We start from the raw sequence: 25,246 nt of genomic DNA on the forward strand, positions 1-25,246 counted from the left end.
GGCCATCCAGTCCAAGGATGCTATGAGTTTTCACAGAGTGTCTCAACGTTTCCAAAACACGTTTTCCAATTGTTTTTGAATATTCCCCTATCCCTAAAATAGAGCATTTCATCTGAATGCTGAATCGATACATAAGGTAAATCTCATTACCTTATGTATCTATTAGCCATCAGATGCAAGCAGATTCTAGCAAAGCACTTTCCTCCCCCCTTCTGCCTTTGGCTTCAAATTTTGCAGAAGTTTAAAAACTCTACCAACGATGGTAAGTGAACATTTTCTTTCCTCTCCGTTTCCTTCCATCCGGTTGAGTAGCTGACAGGCAAAAGCCTTGGAGCTTCAATATGCAACGCTTGCCTTCCACCACTGAGCTGTGGCCACTCCTCAACTGCAACGCGCTCAGAGACAGCTGTTTGCTGACTTTTCATTTTCGTCCCCAATTAATTGACATTATTCGGGCTTGCCTGATCTACAACCTTCTGGATCTAAACTGCCATTTGGGAGCAACCATTATCCTGGCTTCCAAGCTTGGCTTGGCCAACTTTCCCCACTCAAGAGGGTGTCAGAAACATCCGAAGCATTTCGGGCAGCCGTCATGCCTGAAAAGACTGACAAAACTCGGCGGTGACGCCAACTAGGCCCGGAAAGATGCCAGCTGGACGCCTCTGAACTCATGGCCACTAATAGTCCAGGTTCAGACTGCTTTTGGTTTCTGGCCATCTGCGTCAAAGGTTTTCCCCTTTGGTTATTTGGGAGGCACTTTGGCAACAACAGAAAGGACTTCTCCTTGGGCTGCTCCTGATTTTTCGCATTCCTTCTTCCTCTCCTCCCTAAAAATACCATTTTTGTTCATCAATTTATGAACGACTATATATTAAAATTTATCTTCCTCACCCTATAATCAAAAAGATCTCAGGCTGGCCTGAACCATTTAAATCAATAAAGTCGGACTCTGTATAACGTGAGCTCGTATTACATAGTTTTAGTTATATGCCATTACTTGCAGGGAGATTAAGCACGAACATTCATAAGCGCAATGGTATAGCAATGGGGTGGAGGCAGAATGAAGACATTGCCCATCCAAAAAAAGAATTCTGACCGTCCATTAAATTTCCCTTCAGTCTCCAAACTGGAGAAAATGAGACACTGAAAATTGTTCACCCCTCTTTGGAAAAGACAATGATGTCGGGCAATGTGGAAGGCTATAGGAAAAGAGGAACACTGCATTAGAGGTCTGTAGACTCAGGATGAATGTTCCAGCTCTAGAGTTGCGCCAACATCCTCTTGTTATCTAGAGTGCAACACCAGGCACCCTTTTGCACATGGGTCCTGCTGTGCCACATACGCACCATTTGAGACTGAAAATGAAGTGCCCAGCCTCGATCAAATATGGTTGGGCACCATATTTTGACCTCAGAGGAAGTGATGCTTGGTGGCGGCCACCGTGCCAGGCAACACAGTGAGACGCACTGTAAATAGCCACCTGGCGTTGAAATGTCTTAAGGGTGTTATAGAGTGGTTTTGGTGCTGAATGGACCAAACAGAATCTGGGCTGTTTGCACCAGGACTGGGGATTGAGCATGCACTAAGAGGATGGGGAACCGATGATCTATACCCCCTTCAACCATGTTTTAAAAAGTTACCTTTTGCTCTGGATCTTCCCCGAAGATTTGGAACCCTCCATTGCAAGACCAAGAAGCTGTTTCCAACATGTCACCCCGCTGGCGTGAGTTGTCTACCCCCAGGTCAGAATAAAGTGCCTAGGCATGGGATCGACGCTGGGCACCTTGTTCTGATTTCACAGCACATGACTCATTGCAGCATCGGTGGCAATATCCAGCACAGTAAGACACGTATGAAAACAGCTACTTGGCATCACAAAGGAGGGCCCCAAATGACAAGGGGAGGGTGAGCAAAATGGTGAAGGGTCTGGAAACCATACCTTATTGGGAAAGACTTAGGGAGCTGGGTATGTTTAGCCTGGAGAAGAGGCTGATATGATAAGCCTGTTTAAGTATTTGAAGGGGTCTTACATTGAGGATGGAGCAAGCTTGTTTTCTGCTGCTCCAGAGACTAGAACATGGAACAATGGATGCAATCTAGAGGAAAAGAGATTCCACCTTAACATTAGGAGGAACCTTCTGACAGTAAGAGCTGTTCGATAGTGGAAGAGGCTGTCTTGGAGAATAGTGGAGTCTCCTTCTTTGGAGGTCTTTAAACAGAGGCTGGATGGCCATCTGTTGGGGATGCTTTGATTTGGATTTCCTGCATGGCAGAATGAGGTTGGCCTGGATGGCCCTTGTGGTCTCTTCCAACTCTAGGATTCTATACTCTGGGATGCTCCTGGAGTATTGTGTCTGGCCTTTAACATTGCAGGCATCTCAGTTTGTTTAGCAACTGAAGAAGGTGTGAAGAGGAAACATTTTGCTCTTTTTATGTCTTCAGATTCTGCCTGTTAATCACTTCTTTTTATATCTACATGTATATGGGCCTGCTGTTTTAGCTCTGCCTAAAGCTTCGACAGCATGGCCATTTTCCAAACCCTCCCTCTACCAAGAATTCCATCGCTCTGCACTTTTCCCCCCCACTGCTCTGCCATAAGCTGCCATTAGCATAAGCGCTATTAATTCCTTTGATGTCACTTTTACATTTGATTCCTCCCAAACTGTTCATAGCACCAGGGCGGGTCTGACACATATAGGCTGATGAGAATGTGACATCTGCATTCCTTCTGATACATCGCATCTGCTTTAGAGACGAAGGAGAATTACATTCAGTTCGCACCTCGAAACAAATTGACCAGACGAGATCTTTCTGAATCGATGGGAAAACTGGAACACCGTCATCTTTCAGTATTTGCATTTCTCTGGATTTTGTAAGGCTGAACTCTGAACCCAAAATGTGCATATTAGGGCAAACACGAGGTGCACATGAAGGAAAGATGCAAAGAAATATTAGTGATGTACAATGCACAATAACAGGGAGAAATATGCACAATAACAGGGAGAAATATGCAAAGAGGCTTCTGCATGTTTGCATATTTCCCCTTAATATTGTGAAGTCACAAATGCATATACACTCGTCCGTCCATATTTGCTGTGCTTAGGGGCACAGGAAAAACCACAAATAACAAAAGCACTATGTTTTTACCTCCAAGAACACCTCTCTAGGAATCTCTAGGTCCTCCAGTGCAACTCTGTGGTCAACGTCTGCCAGACACTGACCATAGAATTGCACTGGAGCAGCTACAAATGCCTAGCGGAGTGTTCTCTCTAGGAATCTCTATGTCCTTTTGGTTAAGGTTGACCAGAGAGTTGTGTTGGAGGACCTAGATATTCCTAGAGAGAACATATTAATAAAATCCGTGAATAATCAAATCCACCAAAGTCAAAGCTGCAAATGTGGAGGGACCATAAGAGAGATGTAGACAAAAGATTTGTACGAATATCCGAATGGAACAACACTAATACCTCCACACCAGCCAACATTTGGTAGACGAAAACTGGGATATGGATGGCCAAGTGATATCAGAATATGGTTGAGATGGCAAAAGCTATTAATGAGAATGAACATACAAGCTAAGAGAGGATGCCACAATTTACTTTTGCCTGAATTTACTGGGAAGGACAAGACTATGTCCCTGCCTCTCTTCTTCCGCTCCATTCAGTCGATTGAATGCAAACTATTTCTGCACTTTGAAGGCCCAAACCAAAAGAAATTACAAAGAGGAGAATGTTTAGTCATAATATAAGCCTTGGGCTTTTTTAAAAGTATGGGACAAGGGCATTTTGAAGTGTTTTTTAAAATACAACATTGAGGTGGCATCTGGCACAGGGCATCCATCACCCCCATACCTTGGGTAGTTGCCTGCTCTCTTTGCCACCTAGTAGCCATGGCTGTTTGGGATTTCAGAATGGGGTCTTTCGCCTACAGTTTCTTGGGGATGCTAGGGATTTGACTGGAGGCCTTTTGCATCTGTTTTACCACCGAGCTGCCTCCGATTTGTTCAAAAATGTCAAAACGCTGAGCAGTAACATCTTGCTGAGGTCTCTGTTAGCCATGCTTGGCTTGGCCTGGCTGCCAAAATTTTTCATGGCAGGTAAATATTTTATGGCGGTCAGGAAGCTCCCGTCAACCCTCTGCATGACCACAGGAGAAGATCATTTTCCCCGGAAGGAAGGGTGTTACACTGCGGCTGGAGGTATGTGGAGACTCCAGTTGAAGGCCATTCAAGAAACCCAGTTCATTGACAATGTGGTCAGCTGAGTTACAAGGCAAAAGACTTGCATCATCCAAACAGGAACCAGATTGTTCCATCAGCTGAGTTGACTGAAGGAGTAGGGTGAAGGATAAGATAGGGGAACTTATTGCACAGGGCTTGTAGAACGGGACCAGAGTGGAACGAAAGGGGGCGGGAAGGGAACAGAATGGGGAAAGTACACATATTACCGCACAGGAGAACACCGCCGATGCCACTGGAAGTCCCCAATCCATTCCCCATACGTCCCACAGCAGCTGATTTTCAAGAATGATTCTGAACAGTCCTTTGAAATCAGCTGCTGTGGGATGGATGGGGAGTTCTGGTGGCATCGATGCCGTCCTCCTATGTGGTAATATGTGTTCTTTCCCCATTCCGTTCCATTTCTGCCCCCTTTCGTTCCACTCCGGTCCCATTCTACAAGCCCCATGCGATAAACGTAAGGGTGAAGGATGGGGTGCATAGACCTCATGGGAGTCCCCACAACCATATCTGTGCCCCCTCAGATCCCCCCAGAGTCCAAAAACGATTTTTGGGAAAAAATACATTGATCCTTGAAATGTTATCTGGAGGATGCAAGGGGCAATTATGCCATAATTTGGTCCCTCTGGGTCATTCAAGATCCAGGAGAGATCTATTCCTGTCTTTTATAACAGCTTAAAGGTAAAAGTAAAGGTAGTCCCTTGACATGAATGTCTAGTTGCAACCGAATGTAGGGGGTGGTGCTCATCTCCATTGCAAAGCCAGCATTGTCCGAAGAGCCAACATTGTCGGAAGATGAATCCAATGGCCGTGTGGTCAGTATGACTCCACCAAATGCTGTTACCTTCCCAACAAAGTGGTACCTATTTATCTACCTGGATGGTGCTCACCCCATCATGCAACACTTGGGCCTCAAACTGCCAACCGTCCAATCTTCTACCGCATCCCTGTATAACATGAGACTAAAATATCTAGAGGGTCCAAAACATTCCCAAAGTCGCCAACAAATGTGGAAAAGGATAGCTCATGTCTCACAGTGCCTCACTCAAAGCAGAGCCCAGCGCCAGCGCATACAGAAAAGACTAGAGCAAATATGAGATGGTCAGCAACTATGAGCCAAGCACCAGTTTCCCCTGAAATGGAGCTGCCTCACCAGTGCCCACTTCTGGCCATTCCAGCTATAACATGAAACAGAAAGAAAGACGTGGTGCGGGGATCTATTTTCAGGACTATATCAGTATTATTAGAATCGATTCTTCCCTTCTGGTGAGAAGTAAAACAAGGACCATTCTTCCTTCCTTAATAACAACATCACTGGCCAACTAACTCCCCAACAATTTTCTATCTGAACACACCAATAATAAAAGCCAAGGCAAGAGAGGCAATATCGCCCAAGATTACAATATAAATGGAATGGTTATTGGACCATTTCTTGAATGTGGTCCAAATCTGGTGTTCTCGACCACCCGGGAAAAACCAATGGGAAGAAAAACAGTGCTTGGAAAGTTCCTGCAACAACCTTTGTTGTTGCTGTTCTTTTTGGCATAGCAAAAAAGCACAACTATGTCAACTCTGGGCAGCTTTAAAAGCTGCACCTTTGGAATACAGGACTTCCAATTCAAGCCGAGTGGTTGTAATAAAGCAATACGACAGAGTTCCCCTTCCTCCCACTCCAAGCGCCAGCATCTCAGGAACCAAACAGATCCTCATGAAAGTCACTTACCTTTGCAGACTGTCCCGTTCTCCACCGATTCGTAACCCGGCTTGCACATGCAGCGCCCAATGGGCACCAGCCATTCCCCATCTCCATTGCAGTACAATTTGATGGGTACATCCACCTCTTCGGCATTGGGAATGCAAGTGCCCCTGGCGGCAACCAACGAAGTGCTCTCAGCTCCAGAGAGTGTCTCCTGGAAAATGGCTCCATTCTGGATGATGCGTGGGCACTTGCGGTAGAAGACGCGGACGGCGATCAAGGACATGCAACCTCCATAGTCCTGGAAGGCCAGGTAAAACCCATTCTTGGAGACAGGTCCAAAGCTACGCACCTCGGTGTTGATTTTCATCACCCGTCCCCCAAGGTCTACCTGGGAGAAGCTCTCGTCAGCAGCGATGGTGTCGACTTTCATCCAAGGGTTCTCCATCCAGGTGGGAAATGTCTTAGTAGCAGCATCGTAGTCGGACTCGTAATAGTAAAGGTTGAAGGTCTCCTTACAAGATCCAGGAACGTTAGGGATGCTGCTGCAGTCCCTTACGGAAAACTTCATCTCCACATGGATGCGGTGAGCCCCCCTCCGGCGAATGTATTTGGTCCTCAGCCAGTTGTTCTGGCTGGATTCAAAGACATTGCAAACCTGGTAAGTCCGGATCGTGTTCATATTCTCATCGTAGCCACTCACTTCTTCCCACTGTAAAAAGGAGAGAGGGAAAAGTTATAACTTGGCATATATAGCAAGGGGACATTGCACCAGGGCTCCAAGTCAAAGCTTGCTAGTTGCAAGCCCTCTTTTAGCAGTAGAAGCCATGAAAGGCTAAGTCGGCCTCCTCTCTGCTTTCTTTCTCTGCCGCCAGGTAAAGACCTTTCAATTGAAAAAGGATTTTGGCTATTACAGGTTGAGGCTCTCTTATCCAATATACTTGGGAACGGAAGTGTTTTGGGATTCATAATTTTTCAGGTTTGGAATATTTGGATATACGCCATGAGATAGCTTGGAGATGTGACTCAAGTCTAAACATGAAATTCATTTGCGTTTCGTATATAAACGGTCTGATGGTAATTTTATACACAATATTTTTAATACATTTGTGCACAAAATGAAGTTTGTGTGCCATCAGAAAGCAAAGCTGTCACTGTCTCAGCAACGCTGGATTTTGGCATTTCAGACAAGATAGACTCCACCTATACCTGGTTGCTGCAGGAGGGTATTTCAATGGGAACAAGCTGTGCTGTTATTGTATTGCTATTTTAACGCTGTTTTAACTTGGCACTTACATAATGGTTCTTTCACTTGTGTTTCAGATTGTGTTTTAGCTGTACTTTGCTTTAAGCTATGCCAGGGTGGGCAACTGTGGAAGGCTAGGGCATCGCATTAACCCCTGGAATATTTTCACCACACCACCAGCTTCTGCAAAAAATAAATAAATCCCCCCCCCCCAAAAAAAAATTAAATTCCCCCTAATTTTCTATGTTATTGGACCTTCCTGAGTCATTTTAGTCCCAAAGGTGGAATGTGGAGTGCATTTAATAATAGATTTGCTTAGTGAAAGCAGAACGGCTTCCCAACCCTGGTGAATACCTTTTCCAAGCCTGCCTCTCTAAAAGGCTAATTCCTCTCCGTATCCCCTTGCGGCACCAGAGGCAATATTAGTCTACCTTACCAGGGTTTACCTTTCCCATTTGAAAATGCTTTGCTCCCTAGAGCCATTTGTCCTCAGGTGAGTTGCCCAGCGGCAGTAGACCTGAGCTATGCACAAAAAGCCCCAGTGGGCACAATAAGAGGTCCGAGCCTAATGATGCCCACAGGCATCTTGGCAGATAAAAAGAAATGGTGAGCGAGGTGGGAAGGGTCCCTTCAGATCATGCTGGACAGTGAAAGGTCCCACTGGGATCAACCTGTGCTTCTTCTTATCATCTTCTAAGGGATAATCTGAGCCTGGTAAAGAACTAGCTGTGATCAAAGTGGATTGGCACCCAAAGCAGCAACCGCTATTGCTAGGGGTGGCTTCTGCCTGCAATGTAGTGCCTATATCTGTCTTGCCGGAATTAAGCTGAGGAGATGCCACACCCTTTTAAACCACAATTTGGAAACATTACAAACGGGGGGCTTGCAACTTCCACCGTTCATCTTCCCATTGTAAGCCCCATGAAACCGATAATACTTGTTACATCTGTTAGATGAGAGATGGAAGAGCAAGGAGAAAGTGACATGATGGGCAGACTCTTGTTTTTTAAACTCCCAGTTTTCTTGGCAAGATTTGTTCAGAAGGAGAGGGCTGCCTTTGCCTTCCTCTGAGGCTGAGACAGTGTGACTTGCCTAAGGTCACCCAGTGGTTTTCCACGGCTCAACTGCACCGCATTGGCTCTCGGGATGCAATTACTAATCCTAACAATACCACCAACTTGGGATTTGTTATTTGTTGTGGCACCGGAGCTCTAAATATATCACCAAACTACAACTCCCAGAATTCCATAGCATTGAGCCACAGCAGTTAAAGCAGCATTATTTCTGCAATGCCTTGGTGAAGTCTTTATGTCTTCCCAAGCAAGTGAAAAACAGCTCTCTAATGCTTTCAGATTCCCACCCTTTCACTTTGGGTTCGTTTTGGATTCTCCCCATTGCGCTGTTTTCCTTTCTTGCTCCTGGCTCCGTTATGTTCTGTGGTTTTGGTCTAATCCCTGTTGATTGTTTTGAATTTTATGTTTTTACACCACCAAGAGAACGCCGGCGATTGGGTGGTCCAAATGTGCACTCCATCAATACTCTTATACTACAACGCAGATACACACGACTAATTTAAAATGTCTGGGTGGCTGCTTTCCTGCTATATAAATCCACGTTCTTGATCACAGCCTTTTCAGACTCAATGGGTGACTGAGTGGGATTAGAATGAAAGTTTTGGATCCAATCTGTTCATTGTCAATTTCTCCCAGTTTTGGATATCTGCATTTTTTTGTTGTTCTGCAATGCAAACTTGATACCTTCCATATGTACTCGACTATAAATCCACCTCGTGTATAAGTCGAGGGCAGTTTTGGGGCCAAAATTATGGATTTTGATATGACCCATGGATAAGTCAAGGGTAAAACATAGGGGCATGCAACAAAGGACCTAAATGATGAAGCAAAGGAAAACAATAACAATGACCCTACAAAATGATGGGAAGCATAACTGTTTCTGCTCACACTAAATGCTGGATGGAAGAGAGAGAAGAGGGAGGTCAGTGCTTCTAGGATAGACTTCACTCTTGCCTTTCATCAAGGGATGGTTTCCTTTTTAATAAGAGTTAAAGTATAATATTTACATTATACTTACTCCAAATCTGCACTGCAGAAATAATTCAGCTTTGACACCGCTTCAAATGCAATGCTTCGATTACTATGGGATTTTTGATTCCGTAGTTTTGTGACAAGAGGCTTCTATCAGAACAGAACGCGGAGAAACAGAATGGTTCCCAACTGGGAAAGGGGTCAGACAAGGCTGCATCTTATCACCCTATTTATCCAACTTATACGCCAAACATATTGTAAGGCTTGGACACGGAAGGAAGAGGAGTGAAAATAGGAGGAAGGAATATCCACAATCTGACCTATGCTCAAAGAGTTGGAAGAGACCTCAAGGGCCAACAATTCCAACTCCGTTCCATGCACAAATATACAACCAAAGCACTCCCGACAGATGACCATCCAGCCTCTGCTTAAAAACCTCCAAAAGGAGGAGACTTTACCACTTTAAGGGCAAGTGGAGATGTGCGGTTACCTTGCGCCAATCGTTCATGTAGTTTGAATCCATTGTTCTATGCCTTAAAGTCTCCAGAGCAGCAGAAAAAAAGCTTGGTCCGTCCTCAATATGACACCCCTTCAAATACTTAAACAGGGCCATCATGTCACATCTTAATCTTCTCTTCTCCAGGCTAAACACATCCGGCTCCCTAAGCCACTCCTTATAGGATTTTATGGTTTCCAGACCTTCCACCATTTTGGTAGCCTTCCTCTGGACACGCTGCAAAGCGCTATGTAAAGCCTTTGGTGCTATACTACTACTACTACTAATAATAATAATAATAATAATATAAATGCCCTCAAAGTGCACGCTCCAATATACTTTTAAAAAGAAGGAAGGAAGGAAGGAAGGAAGGAAGGAAGGAAGGAAGGAAGGAAGGAAGGATCTTTCTTTTGGACAATGGCATGGCCATCACTGTCTTCACACTGACACACACATACACAAACCCATATACCTCCACAAAATGCCATATTTTTAATCTGTCGTGAAGTTAATTAATCAACTAATTGCATTCATTAGCACCGTCAGCCTTATCAGAATTATTATACTGGGTTTACGGCGTTTCAATAGGAAAAAAAAGAGCTACTGAGAGGCATCCTCAATACGGTTCGCAAATGAGCTGTGAGCATTGCTGCTCGCTCCCTATACATTTTCAGCAGAGGGCTCCAAAATTGCTTTGGGAAGCTGTTTGTGAAAGCATGCGGCATTAGACGTCTCTCCGTAATATATTCATATATTCAGATTACCTCTCCCTTGTTCTCAATCGTTCTCTCTCTTTCCCCCCCTTCTCGCTCTTTTGTTCCTCCTTGTCAATAAGCGAGAGACCATCGCTCACTGGTATTGCACCTGCTTTGAATTCAGAAGATGCCAGGTCCGGTTTTTGATGTCTCCAGGTCCAGATACAAGAGAAGGCTTCTCTCTGAAACCCTAGAGAGACTCTCCCAGTCAAAGTAGACTATTTTGAATGAGATAGGCCCGGTACATACCTGTGAAAAAGGCCGGACCAGATGCAGCCGGAGGGACACCCCAGCAGCATCCCTCCAAACCAAAAAGAAACCGGAAAAATGGGTTCTTTTTGGTGTGCGCGAACAACTTCCAAGATGCAAGTGCGTAACCCAGCAGCGCCACACTTGCATCATGCACATGATAAATGGTGCCATGTAAAGATGGCACCGTTCATACATGTTAGGGTTCTGGAGTGTGCAGATGCTGCGCGTTCCGGAACCCTAATATCGGCAGCGGCACATCATTTTTGGCCCATTTGTTTCGGGCCATAGATAACTTCCCTTATTGATAAAGTATCTCCATCTGTTCCTCCATTGCTTACAAGGGTTGCCACAAATACAATATATACAAAAGTTCTCAGGTTTGATCTCCTGTATTGTCTCATGGTAGGGTTTTCATGGTAGAAGACATTCAAAGGAGGTTTATTGTGCCTTCTTCTGACCAGTATAGTGGACCCTTATGGGATTCAAGGTAGCTTACAATAATAGTGCCGTCTCCATGCGTCTGAAAAAACAGACCAAGGACCTTATCACACGGAGGGACTTAGGTTGCCAAAACGTTGCCAAACTGTCTCAGAAGCGCGAAGGTGAGATCATCCGTCGCGCTTCTAAAACGTCATTGAGGCTTCCCGCTATTCAAAATGGATATCCCATTATTCAAAATGACTTCCCCGCGAATGCTTCATCGACGGAAGGAAAGTGGGAAGCCTCAATTACATTTTAGAAGTGTGACAGACGATCCCACCTTTATGCTTCTGGAACAATTTGGCAACGTTTTGGCAACTTAAACCCTTCCGTGTGATAAGGGTCCAAGTGTACGAAAGCTTAGTGGGCTTGGTCTTGATGCTATGGAATTCTAGGATTTATAAGTTTTTAAAAAGTATATTGCCTTCTCTGTCAGTGAGCTCTGGTGCCCCAAGAAACTACTAATCCCAGGATTCCATAAAATGGAGCCACCGCAGTTAAAGTGGTGCCAATCTGCATTAATTCTGCAGTGTAGCATCAGCGTAAGGGCTTAGGAAAGTTCTCTTTTTGGCCTACAAATGCTCAGGGTCTCTGAGGCAGTGTGTCTTGACTATGGCCATCAGTACATCCTAAGACAGTGATGGCGAACTTATGGCATGCATGCCAGAGGTGGCACTCAGAGCTCTCTCTGTGGGCACATGTACCATCGTCCCAGCACAGAGTTTGCCAGAGTTTGTTACTAGAAAGCCAGAGGGACATGGCACTTTGCAATAAATAAGTGGGTTTTGGGTTGCAGTTTGGGCACTCGGCCTCGAAAAGGTTCACCATCACTGTCCTAAGACCATTTGAAGCTACTCTAAAGTTGCTCCTTCTTTTGGTTGGTGCTATACATTTTATAACCGCTTTTAAAGCCTCCCTGGCGCCTCTGCCTCACCATGCACAAACTCACCCCCGATGGCGGATGCACCGTCCAACCTAGTTCTGCTGTCGCAGTGGTGGAGTCCATCAGCGTTTCTGCAAGAGAATGGAAACAAAACAAAGAAACAGACATTAGAGACCTCTTCTGGGCTTTGGTCCAAGCCATTTTGTTTTCTGACTTTAACCATTTGATAGGAGAACTAAGTGAGCTGCATACCCTCCAAGTGCACCGATTTGGCAAAGGCAGTCCCCATTAACCCTCTGCTGTCCCATTTTCTCAGCTGCTTTAAAAATGTCCCAGTTTCTCTCTCCTCCTCTCCCTTTCCCTCTTTACCTCAATTGCTGCAAACAAGAATTCAAGGTACAAAAGTAGTTTGCATTCAGTTAACAGAGAGGAGAGGAGAGTCTTGCCTTTCCCAGGAGGCTCAGGCAAAAACAAACCACTGTAGCGGTTTGAATGGAAATGTGGACAAAATAAATCCCTTTCAGAAGCCAGTCACCCACTGGCTTTTGCATTTCTTGAATTTTGCAATGTCGTTTTTGGCAATACCAAAACAAATATCAAAATGAATGTTAACAAGTGTGTTTTGAGAAAAATCCTTTTAGAAGCGTGTTTTCGAGAGAGCACATAGCAAGCCACACACTCTCAGCCTCAGATGTCGGCAAAGGCAACCTCCCCTCTGAACCAATCTTGCCAAGAAAACCCATGATAGGTTCGCCATAGGGATGCCATAAGTCAAAACTGACTTGAAGGCACACAACAAGAACTAATATTTAAAGGCAGAGCTTGGAAACATCCTGTTTTTTGGACTGCAACGTTTAGAGTCCCTAAGCCAGCATGGAGAGTTGCGGATCTGAAAAGCAAAATAGTAATCCTTCCTAACTCTGGGCGAAAGTATATCATTATTGCCACTTTCCGCAGGAATTTTTTGAAAAATTGCACATCAGTGCAGAAACCGCACAGAACAAATGCACAGAAATAGATCTAATACTGCTAATCCACCCATCCCTACTGCTATGATGCTATGAAATGTCGCCAGCGCACAGAGAGAAAACGTGGGGACTCCAAATGCAGAGACAATAGCCATGTTCATCTGGAATATCAGTACGCAAAGGGATCTTGTAGCACCTTTGAGACTAACTGTGCCAAAGAAGTTGTGGCATAAGTTTGGGTAGACTTGGTCGACCTCCTCAGATGCATGGATAGCATCTTTATTTTATTTCACACCAAGAAATAAATAAAATAAAGGCATTCAGCTGGAAGACCAAGCCCACTGACTGGCAACAAAGGCTTCTCCCTTGGCACATCTTAGTTTGCAGAGGAACGCCTACCACCAGATCTGGAATAACTAGCCAGGGACTATTGTTTGGCATTGTCAGGGCATCCAAAGCTGCCCCTTCTTTGCACCCCAACTTCCTCCAGTAACAGTGAAGAGCAAGGAGGGTGTCTCTGCCAGGAGAAGGTACTTGACCGCCTTGCCCTTCCCTGGCAGGCTGGTGAGCCGACGCTTGGAGGGCCGACTCTTTCTATGCTCCCGTGGCCCATGCGTTTATCAGTAGATCCGCACACTGCGCCTGGCATTCACAATAAATCTGCCGGTGATGGGAACAGGGCAGATGCAAGCCTGGCTGTCTTCCCAGCAGGAGCCGTGCCACTTCCCCATGGCCCAGGAGCCGGACTGTCCTTCCCACACCGCCAGGCCTTTCTTTCCATGTCTGCGCCCAAGTTGGCACCCCTCCAGGATGGAGGAGATGCCAACGCTGAGTCCCATCCTGCCCTAGAGGGACCAGGGCCAGTCCAAGTCTCCAAGAGCAGGGCGGCAAGAGGCGAGGGGAGGATTGGCCAAAACCAAACCCCCCAGGTGGAGAGCCATTGCCAAAAAGTCTCTCAAGACTGAGTTGTTATGGGCAACATTCCCAGACATGGGGCTGGAGAAGGAAGCTGCGGTGGATAAGGAATTTGGAGTGCTTTTGTGCCTCTATAAAGTTGGGGGGGGGGATCCCTCCCCACCTCCCATGCCTTCTCTCTTTGGCCTCATTCAGGTGGATTCATCCTCCCTCCTCTCCGTCGAGGGAATTCACTGGGGCTTGCTCCCCCTTTGCCATCATTACCTCATTAAATAAGCGTCCCCATTGACATGGGGCTGCCCCCCTCCCAATGAGTTATACTGAGTGGAATTAATTGCCCAGATAATTAAAGGCTTCTTTCTTTTCATTCCTTGCCTCCTTTCTTTCTTTCTTTCTTTCTTTCTTTCTTTCTTTCTTTCTTTCTTTCGCAGGAGCGGAGAGGGAGGAGGTCTCCCAATATCTCCGGTGCAAAGGATGGTCCTTCCGACAGCAAAGCCTCCACGGCACACGACCTGCCACACCTCCCGACGCCAAGGCCTGAGGTGCGGGGAGCAAGGCAAGGGCCACACAAGGTGGAGGCAGGATGACCAGGCATCCTCCTTTTCTCCAGGAAATGCCCTACACTTCCACCTTCTGCCCAGAGGAAATCCAGAATGCCCTCCGTTCTGAGCATGGCTAAGAGGCACGGATTTACCTTTATACCCTCATCCCTCCATATTTGTGGCATCCCCCCTGTTTTATAACCTCCAAAAAAGGAGACACCACTACACTCTGAGACATGTATTATACTATCAAACAACTCTTACCACTAGGAAGTTGTTCCTAGGTGGAATCTCTTTTCCTGTACGGAATCCATTGCTCCAGGACCTAGTCTTTGGAGCAGCAGAGAACAAGCTTGCTCCATCAATGTGACATCCCTTCATATTAATGATGGTGATCATAACCCTTCTAACCTTCTCTTCTCTATCCTAAACATACCCACCTCCCTTAGCTGCTCCGCATAGGGTTTGGTGGTTTCCAGATCTTTCACCATTTTGGTTGCCCTCTTCTGGACATGTTCCAGCTTGTCAATATCCCTCTTGACTTGCGGTGCCCAGAATTGGACACAGGATTCCAGGTAGGCTACATAATAACTCCTTTTTCTACCTTCCAACATTCTGTCACCATCCTCTGTTTTTCCCAAGCATCTGCTTTTTCCAAAGCACCTGTTTTTCCCAAGCAATTACTCTGCTTAATACTGGGACAAGCCTGGACAAAGAGCTTGCAGGTCTTCCAGTCCATTAATGGGAACGCCACTCATGGGTCTCTTGCGTTCTTCAGGGAATTATGCACCTATGGCCAAAAATACTCCACAGGAGACGGGGAGACCTTATGGTTAGGAGCTGGTTAAGGTTCAAACCCCTTTGGGTAACCCAGAGCAAGGCAGGTCTTTCCCTCTCGCTTACCATCATATTTTCTCTTGGCCTTTTTGTACGTCCCCAACTGCTAAGTGCTCCAGAGTTGTTGTTCGGTTCCTTTCTCCTTTCTTCCTGTCTTTTATTACCGACAGGCTGCAAAAACCAGATTATGGTTGCCAGCTCCACTTGGGTGGCTTCCCAAAACATGGGGAGAAGTGGGCCGGAAAAGTAACACACTTTCGTCTCTACCGCGGATGACAGCGTGCATTTGGACACATGATGGGAGTGCGAGCAAAAGTGGCAGTCAGTGTGTGTACATATGACAGAATAAGAAATACCTTCTGTCTAAGTCAGCAGGACACTTAAATTATCATGTTTTTAATCATCCATCTACTTGTGCGTTTTTGATCAAATGCAAAAACTGCCATCTGTAACAAGACAAAGTAGGCACATGGTGTACCCGCACTACATAGTTGTAGCACTATGAGATCACCTGGGCCCAAAGTAGCTAAAGAGTTGCAGTCTAAAAGGGAGATGGACCTTTGGAAAAGAAAGCCAACGGAGCTGAAGCAAAGGCGGCAGCACGAAATGTTGCAGAAGAGAAGATGTACGAACCACTATAATGACCTCCTGCCCTCCATTCATTTCTCCTCCTTTGGACAATGAAATCAATACAGCCTACCCTGGAAAAAAACCATCATCCCAATTACCAGTGTTGTCAGAATATATGAGTTTCAGCAGTGGGGGCAGAGGGAGAAGCTAGATATAAAGGTATTAAATTTGTAGCTGTTACTTATCACTGCACCCTTAACATTTATCAGCATGATTTAAGTTGGACATGCATGTGTTTTTAAAGCCCCTCTGGATTTCTTTCAAATATTACATCTGAATGCATGTCACAGGCTGGATGAGTTGTTGTTGTTAAGTGCCATCAAGCCAACTTCGACTTATGGCATCCCTATAAATGAGAGACCTCCAAGCCAGCCTATCATCAATTGCCTTGCGCAGGACTTGCAGACTCAGTCATGACTTCCTTGACTGAGTCTGTCTATCAGGAATTACTTGTTATTTCCTTCAAGAAGAACATTGGTGATGAATTATATCCCTGTCAAGAGACCCGTAGCCACACAGGGGTGGTGGGGTTAGTTTTATGTTCCCGAATTTAAGACCATGGGACATTACTAGGAGCCCTGGAAACTGGAACGAAGAAATCTGGAGCGTCACAATAACAGGACAAGAACATTGGAGACATCAGGGGACTTTTTCACATGATGAAAATTGGAAGGTTATCCGAATGCCAATCTGGGGTCATCCATGGGGTTTCACGTTATTTCAAAAGAGAATATCAAACGACGTCGGAGGAAACCGAAAGGCTATCCGAACGCAATCAGGAGTCATCCCCAAAATAGCTGCATTCGGAAAACTATCGAATTTGTAAATCCTTTTCCATTCCGAATTCGCAGTCAATTCGAACTTGCGCTGGTATGAACTGCTACTCCAGTTCGGCCATGGGATTGCCCCTGTTACAAACAAACTACAATCCCCATGATCCTTTGTTGCGATTTTCCTTCCTACCCCTGGCTGCCAAGAGGAAAGCGGCCGTTTATGAGAGGCATTAGAGAAGGAGGAAGAAAGTAAAAACGTGGAGCTGAAGCATGCATGCTGCCTCCTCCTTATTTCCATCTCCTTGTCCTAGACATGATCCTATCCTCCCTGCGCATGTGCAAAAAAGCTAATTCGCAAGGAAGAAGCCGATGGGTACATACAGATCTGATTAATCAATTCGCATTGGAACTGCTTTCTCTTTCGGATGGATGTTGTGTTCTGCATTGCGTGTGATGAGCTAGTGCATAATTTAGTGCATTTTCACATTGGCCCCAATTTCTCCTTCTTTCAGCATGGTGATCCATCCCTCCTGTGTGAAAAAGTCCAAAGACTTTATTATATGATGCTGCCCAGAATGGGCAACGCTTGTGGCCATATCCTATCACACAATGGTGTGTCTCTTGTAACTGCTTCCTATTCCATCTGTTCCCGAAGCACTCTTTTTCATTGATGGGCAAAACCCATCAATGGCTCCCTATCATGTTTCTCTTCCACTATTGATGCATGTGTGATAGGTTCCTCCTGCTACAGTTCTGATATGCAGGCAGTACAGTGGTGCAAGTGGTGTGATCATACCACATCTATCCTTTGCTATTCCCAAGCAGGCTGTTTTTCTTTTCTTTTTAGTTATTAATTGCTATGACTGCACAGTTGAAAAAATATATATAAAAAGAATACAGATAGAAAGGCATGCTGGAAAGGGCATAGGACAGGAAAACGGGGTTATGAAGACTGGCATGCAAAAGGCAGAGCCCTGGACTAGAGCAGCACCATGGCACTTTGAAAGAGCTGTGCGGAAACGACTGTCCCCAAACTGGCACGTCTGCATTTCCTCCACTAACACAATTGTGTCATCTTAGCATCCTGGTGTGATAAAGTCTCAGGTTACCACAATTCGTGTGCTTGAGTGCTCATAGAATTTAAACCAAACTGAGAAATAAAAAGGGCAACATCATACAATAATTCAAAAACTGCCTCAAAATCATTTGCAATACAAAAACGAAGCAAAAGCCAAACAGGGTGAAGTGTGCCTTGCCTCAGCCTCTGTAGAAACGTGCGGCTGTTATTGAACGACAAAGATTCCCTGCATGCAGCTTTGATTTCTTATCCCACTTGTTCTCTTCCTCCTTCTCGGCGCCTGGAGCCAAGCTTTCTTCCCCTGATGGTTCTTTCTAGGCTCCGGCATGTCAGAGTCCTATCAAATATTCAAGCAAGAACAGATGGAAGGTTACAACAAAGTCTGCTCCGCAAGCAGCAGCCGCTAATTGATCTTGCTTTGAAGTGACTGTGCAATGTGTTATGCACAACCCTGATTTAGGAAGGGAGAAGGGAAAGCAGGAGGACCAGAAAGGTGGGAGGACCACATCATCACCTGCGTCAGTGGTCTCCTTATTGGGATCTTGGCTTCTTTGCAGGTGATCACAAAGCTGCCTTTAGGATGGTACTGCTAGTGCCAACTGTTCTATCCAAGAGCTTCACCTGGAAACATATGCAGAAGCACACTATTCACCCTGTTTTCTTTCAAAATTGGGAGTCACCCTTGGATCTCTATGGCTGCCTTTGTTGTTAACAAGTCAGTCCTGACTCATGGTGACTGACCCGACTCAAGTCAATCCCGACTCATGGCAACCCAGTAGATAAGACATCTCCAAGACCCTCTATCCTCTACTCTTCTGCTTAGGTCCTTTAATGTCATATCCATGACTTCCCTAATAAAGCCTATCCATTCAGCACGTGGTCTTCCTCTTCTTCTACTTCCTTCCACCTTTCCTAGCATTATTGTTTTTTTCTAATAAGTCCTGTCTTCTCATGATGTGGGAAAAGTGCGACAACCTTAGTTTAATCATCTTAGCTTCCAGGAAAAGTTCAAGACATTTGTTTGTCTTCTTGGCCACCCATGGTATCCTCAGCACTCTCCTCCAGCACCACATCTCAAATGAATCGATCTTCTCCTTATCCGCTTTCTTCACTCTTGCATCCATAGATGGTGATGGGGGATACTACGGCTTGAAGGATTCTGACTTTAGTGCTCCGTTGTATACCTTTACATCTTAGGATCTCGTCTAGCCTTGTCTTGAAGGCACAGTATCACCAGGGCCAAGGAGGAGAGGGAAGCTTACCCTGATACTATGTCTTCAGGATAGAAGTGGACAGCCATTTGGTTGAGGATCATGTCTAGTTTTGGAGGGGAGGCAAAGTTCACTTCTTCCTCCACATTCACTGGGGTTGGGGCAAATAAATAAACAGTACATTTTTAACCTGGGAGAACACCGCTAAGAATTTCTAGGTCCTCCACCAGAACCCTGTGGTCAACACCTGCCAGAATTTGACCATAGAAACATGTTTCAGGACCTACAAATGCCTAGAGAAGTGTTTTATCTGGGAATCTTTAAGTCCTCCAGTGCAACCGTATGGCCAACTTCTAGCAGAATTTCTCTGGAGGACTTAGAGATTCCTAAGGAGAGAATACTGTATATACTAATGTATAAGTCTAGAAATTTTAGTCAAAAAATTGAACAAAAAACCTGGGTCGACTTATCCATGAGTCAGTGTAAGTACTGTACTTTAATACTTATATGTATGTATGTATGTATGTATAAAAGGAGTCATCCCCATTCTCTGTATAGAGTGCTAAAAGGTAGGAGCTTAGTCCATCCTAGGAGCACCAAAAAGAAGCATGGATCCCCTCTACTCTCTCAACCATCCAGTCTTTAGGATGAGCACAAACAGTTATGCCTGCCAGAATGTATTTGGTGCCATTCTCCTTTGCATCATCCTTTACATCCTTTGTGACATGCCCCTAAGTTTTACCCTCAACTTATCCGCAGGTCGTATCAAAATCCATTATTTTGCCCCCAAACTTGCCCTCGACTTATATATGAGGTCAACCTATAGTCAAGTATATATGGTAATCAAATCTGCAAAAGTCAAAGCTGCAAATGTGGAAGGACAAGTGTATTTCTCTCTGTATGTATACAGAATCATAGAATCGTAGCGTTGGAAGAAACCACAAGGGCCATCCAGTCCAACCCCCTATATTTATATATATCCCAAGAATGGATGGCAGAAAGGTTTTTAATTCGACCTATAGCCACTGTCTGTTTTGGCTTGAGCTTGTTTAAAGGTGGGGAAAGAAGAGGGAAAACTGCTCAGCTACTTTATTCAGGTGGCAGTATTCCAGTTTAGGTTCTCCATTTGCATACCTCCCAATGTCCCATAGTCTGGGAAGAGCTGGCCACCTCCAACCTGCCTCCGTAACCCATGAGCCCCGGTCTCTTTCGCCCTGTCCTATTTTTTGCATCTCTGTCTATTGTCAAAGCCGGAGCAGGAAAAGATCAGGTTGCCTCCTTTGCGGGCGAAGTCAGGCTTGAGAAGAACAACTTCACAGAGCGCTTGCAGGCAAAGCTCACTGTTCTGGGCTCCTGAGAAGAGGCACAGATTTCCTTGATACAAACTGCTTTGCTCTCATTCCTCAAAGTCAGCAGTCGCAGCAGTTTGGGAGACATCTGTGCGAGAAGTTAAGGCCGGCGATCTGACTGGCCCAGCATCGCAAAAGGAAAAGTGAAGTTCATTGGAAAGTCCATTCCTCTGTGCTTTGTGGACCAACAGAAGAGCTCAGAGTGATGGGAATAGAGTCCTTTGCAATCTTGTATTCTATTTTTAATTTGTTTTATTTATATACCGCTATTCCAAAGATCATAGCGGTGAACAGCAAGTAAGCTAATTAGCAAGTAAGCTAATTTGCCCCCAACAGTCTGGGTACTCATTTTAGCTCCCTCCTTGGAAGGATGCAAGCCTGAGTCAAGCTTGGGCCCTTTTGCTGGTCTTGAACTCACAACCTTGTGGTTTTGAGTGAATGGCTGCAGTACAGGCATTTAACCACTGCGCCACCAGGGCTCCATTTATCTTGTATTGTAACCCATCTTGATCCAAAGGAAGAGGCGGGCTAGAAATAATGACAATAATAATAATAATAATAATGCCCTTCTCAGTAGGCTCAGGCAAAAGCAAACTGCTGCAGCATGCAGGCTCTTCCTCATGAATAGCTTTTACCCATTGCACCATGCTCTGATATCATTTGGACACATGCGTCCCCATTTCCAGTTGCAAAAATTTGGAGGGCGTGAAACAGGGATGAGTGGGGATTTTATTTCAGCTTGTTTTGGAGTGAATTTGCAAAATGCTTTATAGTCCAGCAATTGCGTTATTATTATTCTTTGAATGAGAGAGAAATCACAACGGATGGATTGGTTCACCCATGCCTAGAGTGCTGAATGTTAAACTTGTCCTTAAAAACATGGAATCCTTGTTTTTTCAGCCATGTTTGTGATGAATATGGAGCTTGTAGCTCCTCGGCAGAACAGGCATCAGATTCCTCTCTGCCCAAATGCTCTGAACAAGAGAGAAAAGCATGATCCTAGCAGAAACCTTTTCCCATTGCCACCACCTCCTGCTGGGACAACAAATATTCCAGACACAAACAGCCATGTTCACACTCAGAAGAGGACACAAGCGAAGCCACAGGAAAGTCAGATTAGATGGGAAGGAAAGTTTCTCTGCTTGCACAGTTGGAAAGGGAAGCTATATGAATCATAGAATCCTAGAGTTGGAAGAGACCCCAAGGGCCATCCAGTCCAACTCCATTCTGCCATGCAGGAAATCCAAATCAAAGCATCCCCATTGACAGATGGCCATCCAGCCTCTGTTTAAAGACCTCCAAGGAGAGAGATTCCACTACACTCCGAGGAAGGAGTGTGTTCCACTGTCGGACAGCCCTTAATGTTAGGAAGTTCTTCCTAATGTTGAGGTGGAATCTCTTTTCCTGTAGCTTGCATCCATTGTTCTGAGTCCTATTCTCTGGAGCAGCAGAAAACAAGCTTGCTCCCTCCTCAATATGGCATCCCTTCAAATATTTAAACAGGGCTATCATATCACCTCTTAACCTTCTCTTCTCCAGGCTGAACATCCCCAGCTCCCTTAGTCGTTCCTCATAGGGCATGGCTTCCAGACCCTTCACCATTTTAGTCGCTCTCCTTTGGACATGCACAGACACAAAGTACTTCACTAAGGGCATGTACAGAAGGCCAAAATAAAGCTGCTTCAGGTCACTTAGGACTGGAGCATTGCTTTGGCATGGCTTCCGGACTCTTAGAATGCATGCATCATTTAAACAGCATACCTCCAAAGTGACCTGACGCAGCTTTATTTTGGCCTTCTGTACAGGGCCTTTGGGCCCATCTACATTTGCTAGAACACTTCAAGCAATCTCTGGATTGTTCTGGCCCTGAATTCCAGCCGAATCCTCACCCCTTACCTGTTGGGGGGTTTTGGCAAATGATGGGTAGCTGCCTTCCCATGCGCTCTCTGCAAACCGGCCATTGCCGCAGTTCATACCTGCAGCGTGATTTGGCACCAATGTTTGCAGGGACCACAAGAGAAGGGAGATGGTCACGGTTGCTGCATTTTGGACTCATATCTTGTTGGTGGGCTTCCCATGGGCAACTGGTTGGCCACTATGTTAACAGCGAATCAATGAGATTCACAGCAATTGAGGGTACATCTACCTTGTAGAAACAATGTAATTCAAAACCACTTTAACTGCCATTGCTCCATGCTACAGAATTGTGCAATGTGTAGTTCTGTAGCTTTGTGAGGCATATTATTGTTGTTGTTGTTGTTGTTAATTCACTTTGCAGTTTTTAACAACTGGAAAGTATGGTGAAAACGTTTCAACGCCAACCAGAAAAGTAAGATCCAGCAGCAATGTCCCTCTGAACCTTGACAAACGTGTCGTGATTCATACACCGCTGCTAGACCTCTTGTTCTCCCGGAGTTAGTCCAATCCCTCTTTGAAAAGCCATTTAAGCCACGGATGATCACCGCCGCTTGTGGCAGCAAATTCCATGAATGAATCACATACAGTCGAAAGAAGGGTTTTCCTTTTGTCTCTCTGAAACCTGTTGCCCACCAGTTTCACCGGGTGATACCAGGACTCCAGTCTCATGAGTGGGAGGACTTCTGTTTTCTCCATCTTATAGAAAGCTTACATACTTCAACGTGTCCCTATTTTTCCCCTCCACTCTTTGATCACCTTTGAAACTCTTCTGAAGAGTCGCAATGGAAAATGCCATCCTCCTCCCAACCTTGGGACAGGTAATCTGGACATCTCAAATAACAAAGGAAAGCAGGAATGGAGGAGGCCCTGGGTCTAGTTTCTACTTCTTTCTCTGGGGGGAGAGTTTGCCAAGCAGAAGTACTTTAAATCCCTCCTCATCCACCATCTCTATCGGCACGCAGTCATTGAGGAAAGTTTGCAGAAGCTTTGTTTGCAGTTTTTAGGGCCAGTTGCTTCACAGGACCCCACTAAGTAAACGTTAAAAGTCTTTTCAAGGAAGTCTTTCCAAGGAAACGTTCGAGTCTTGTCCCAACTTCTTCTTACAGAGTGAAACTCCTTCAATGGTGGCTCAGTTTTGGATTCCTACAGAGCTTCTATTTCCTGCTTCTCTGCTAAAACTAGACCTTGCTGCCACCGATCCTCACCCCACAACATGGAAAAGTGCTTTAAAGACACACATGGACAATAACAAAATCCTACAATTCCCCAAATCCTTAACTTAGGATGAACAAACATCATGGAAACCTGTATGCATTAATCCATACAAATGTTCCATAGTCTAGGCCAGTGCTACTCAAAATGGTGGTCCATAGACCAGCGCTGGCCCATGAGTCACTGCCCTGCTGGTCCATGACTAGTTTCCAGGAAGCTATGGCTGCCATTGTATACCAGTCTTTGTTATTGTTGCATGCTTTCAAGTGGTTTCTGACTAATGGTGACGACACAGCAAACCTATCCTGGGGATTTCTTGGCACATTTATTCAGAGGGGGTTTGTCATTACCATCCTCTGAAACTGAGAGTGTCCAAGGTGAGCCAGTAAGTTTCCATGGCAGAGCGGGGATTTGATCCTTGGTCTCCAGAATCATAGTCCATTGGCTCCTCTCCTACATTGGACCTACACTGAGTTACTTTATACATACTTAGCTATGTAGAAGAATTGCTACATAGCTATTCCGAGTGAATTGTGGAGATGTGTATCAGGGTGCCAGCAAGCACCAGCAGGCTCTACCAATGGATGTTTACAGTCCAATGGCTGACAAGCATTGAAAGTGCCTGATGTGCATCAGTTCCAATGCGCCACAATCACTTTGCTGGCTTCTCGACATAGAAGTGTCATGGCAGCTCCTTGCCAAACATGTTGCAAAGCTGCTCTCAAGTCTACTTACTGCAGACCTAGGGTGCATCTACACTGTAGAAACAATGCAGTTTGACACCACTTTACACGCTGTAGCTCCTTTCTATAAGATCTGCAGTTTTATAAGGTCTTTAGTTTTCTCTGCCAAAGGGTGCTGGAGCATCACCAAAAAGTAAATCCCAGGATTTATGGGGTGGAGCCATGGCAGTTAAACTGGAGTCAGACTGCATTATTTCTACAGTGTAGGGAGCCAGCATGGCATAGTTTGAGCATTGGACTACAACTCTAGAGACCAGGGTTCGAATCCCAACTCGGTCATGAAACCCACAGTGTGACCTTGGGCAAGTCACACTCTCTCAGCCTTGGAGGAAGACAATGGCAAATCTTGCTGAGAAAACCCTTTGATAGGTGCAACTTTGGGTCACCATAAGTCGGAAACGACTTGAAGGCACACAACCACAAATAATAGGGTGCAACCATAGATGTCAGTCCCACACTGAATTATAGCGAACATTTGTAGATTAATAAAATTAATCATTAGCATTATTAGCATTTGCTGATATGTTAATAATATGCCACAAATATGATACCAATCGCCACATATTGGAAAGTCAACCTATTGGTCAGTCCCACCAGATCGCTTAAGAAGCCCTCTTCTACGAATCAGTGGAAATTACATTTCCACACTTTTCCTTATTGGCTAAAGCAAGTTGAGTTATTTTCTCAACTGTGTGCACTTTTAGCCAATCCGGCTGAAACATGCCACAACAAGCCCGATGGATCTTTGTATTTCTGCGGCATGGTATGCAAACAAGTCTTGAGAGGTGCAGAAGGGGTAACTACAGTGAGTACTCTGAAGCCAATGTTCTTTATTTCCCCCCAGCCTATGTGCTAACCTAAGCACTACTGGCCACAGACCGCATGACATCCCCATCCCTTTAAAAAAATTATTGGATTTTCAAAGTATAATTACAAAGAGAGAAAGGAATGATATAGAGCATAACTGTGGGCTAGGCATAT

At 45.2% G+C, this 25,246-nt stretch overlaps 1 protein-coding gene across 3 annotated transcripts in view; it reads right to left on the reverse strand.

Moving 5' to 3' along the window:
* LOC149307759 (ephrin type-B receptor 2) overlaps positions 1–25,246 on the reverse strand; it is a 102,666-nt gene that overhangs the window by 62,690 nt on the left and 14,730 nt on the right. For all 3 annotated transcript variants that reach the window (XM_089534394.1, XM_089534393.1, XM_089534392.1), the window contains exons 2-3: positions 12,157–12,221; positions 5,961–6,645 (exon numbers count right to left, since the gene is read on the reverse strand). In XM_089534394.1, coding sequence (XP_089390520.1) covers positions 5,961–6,645; positions 12,157–12,221 — 750 coding nt within the window. The remainder of the gene's footprint in view (positions 1–5,960; positions 6,646–12,156; positions 12,222–25,246) is intronic.

The sequence above is a fragment of the Sceloporus occidentalis genome, unplaced genomic scaffold (genome assembly GCF_023333645.1).
Source record: "Sceloporus occidentalis isolate IW3139 unplaced genomic scaffold, rSceOcc1.0.p SCAF_8, whole genome shotgun sequence".
NCBI lineage: Eukaryota > Metazoa > Chordata > Lepidosauria > Squamata > Phrynosomatidae > Sceloporus > Sceloporus occidentalis.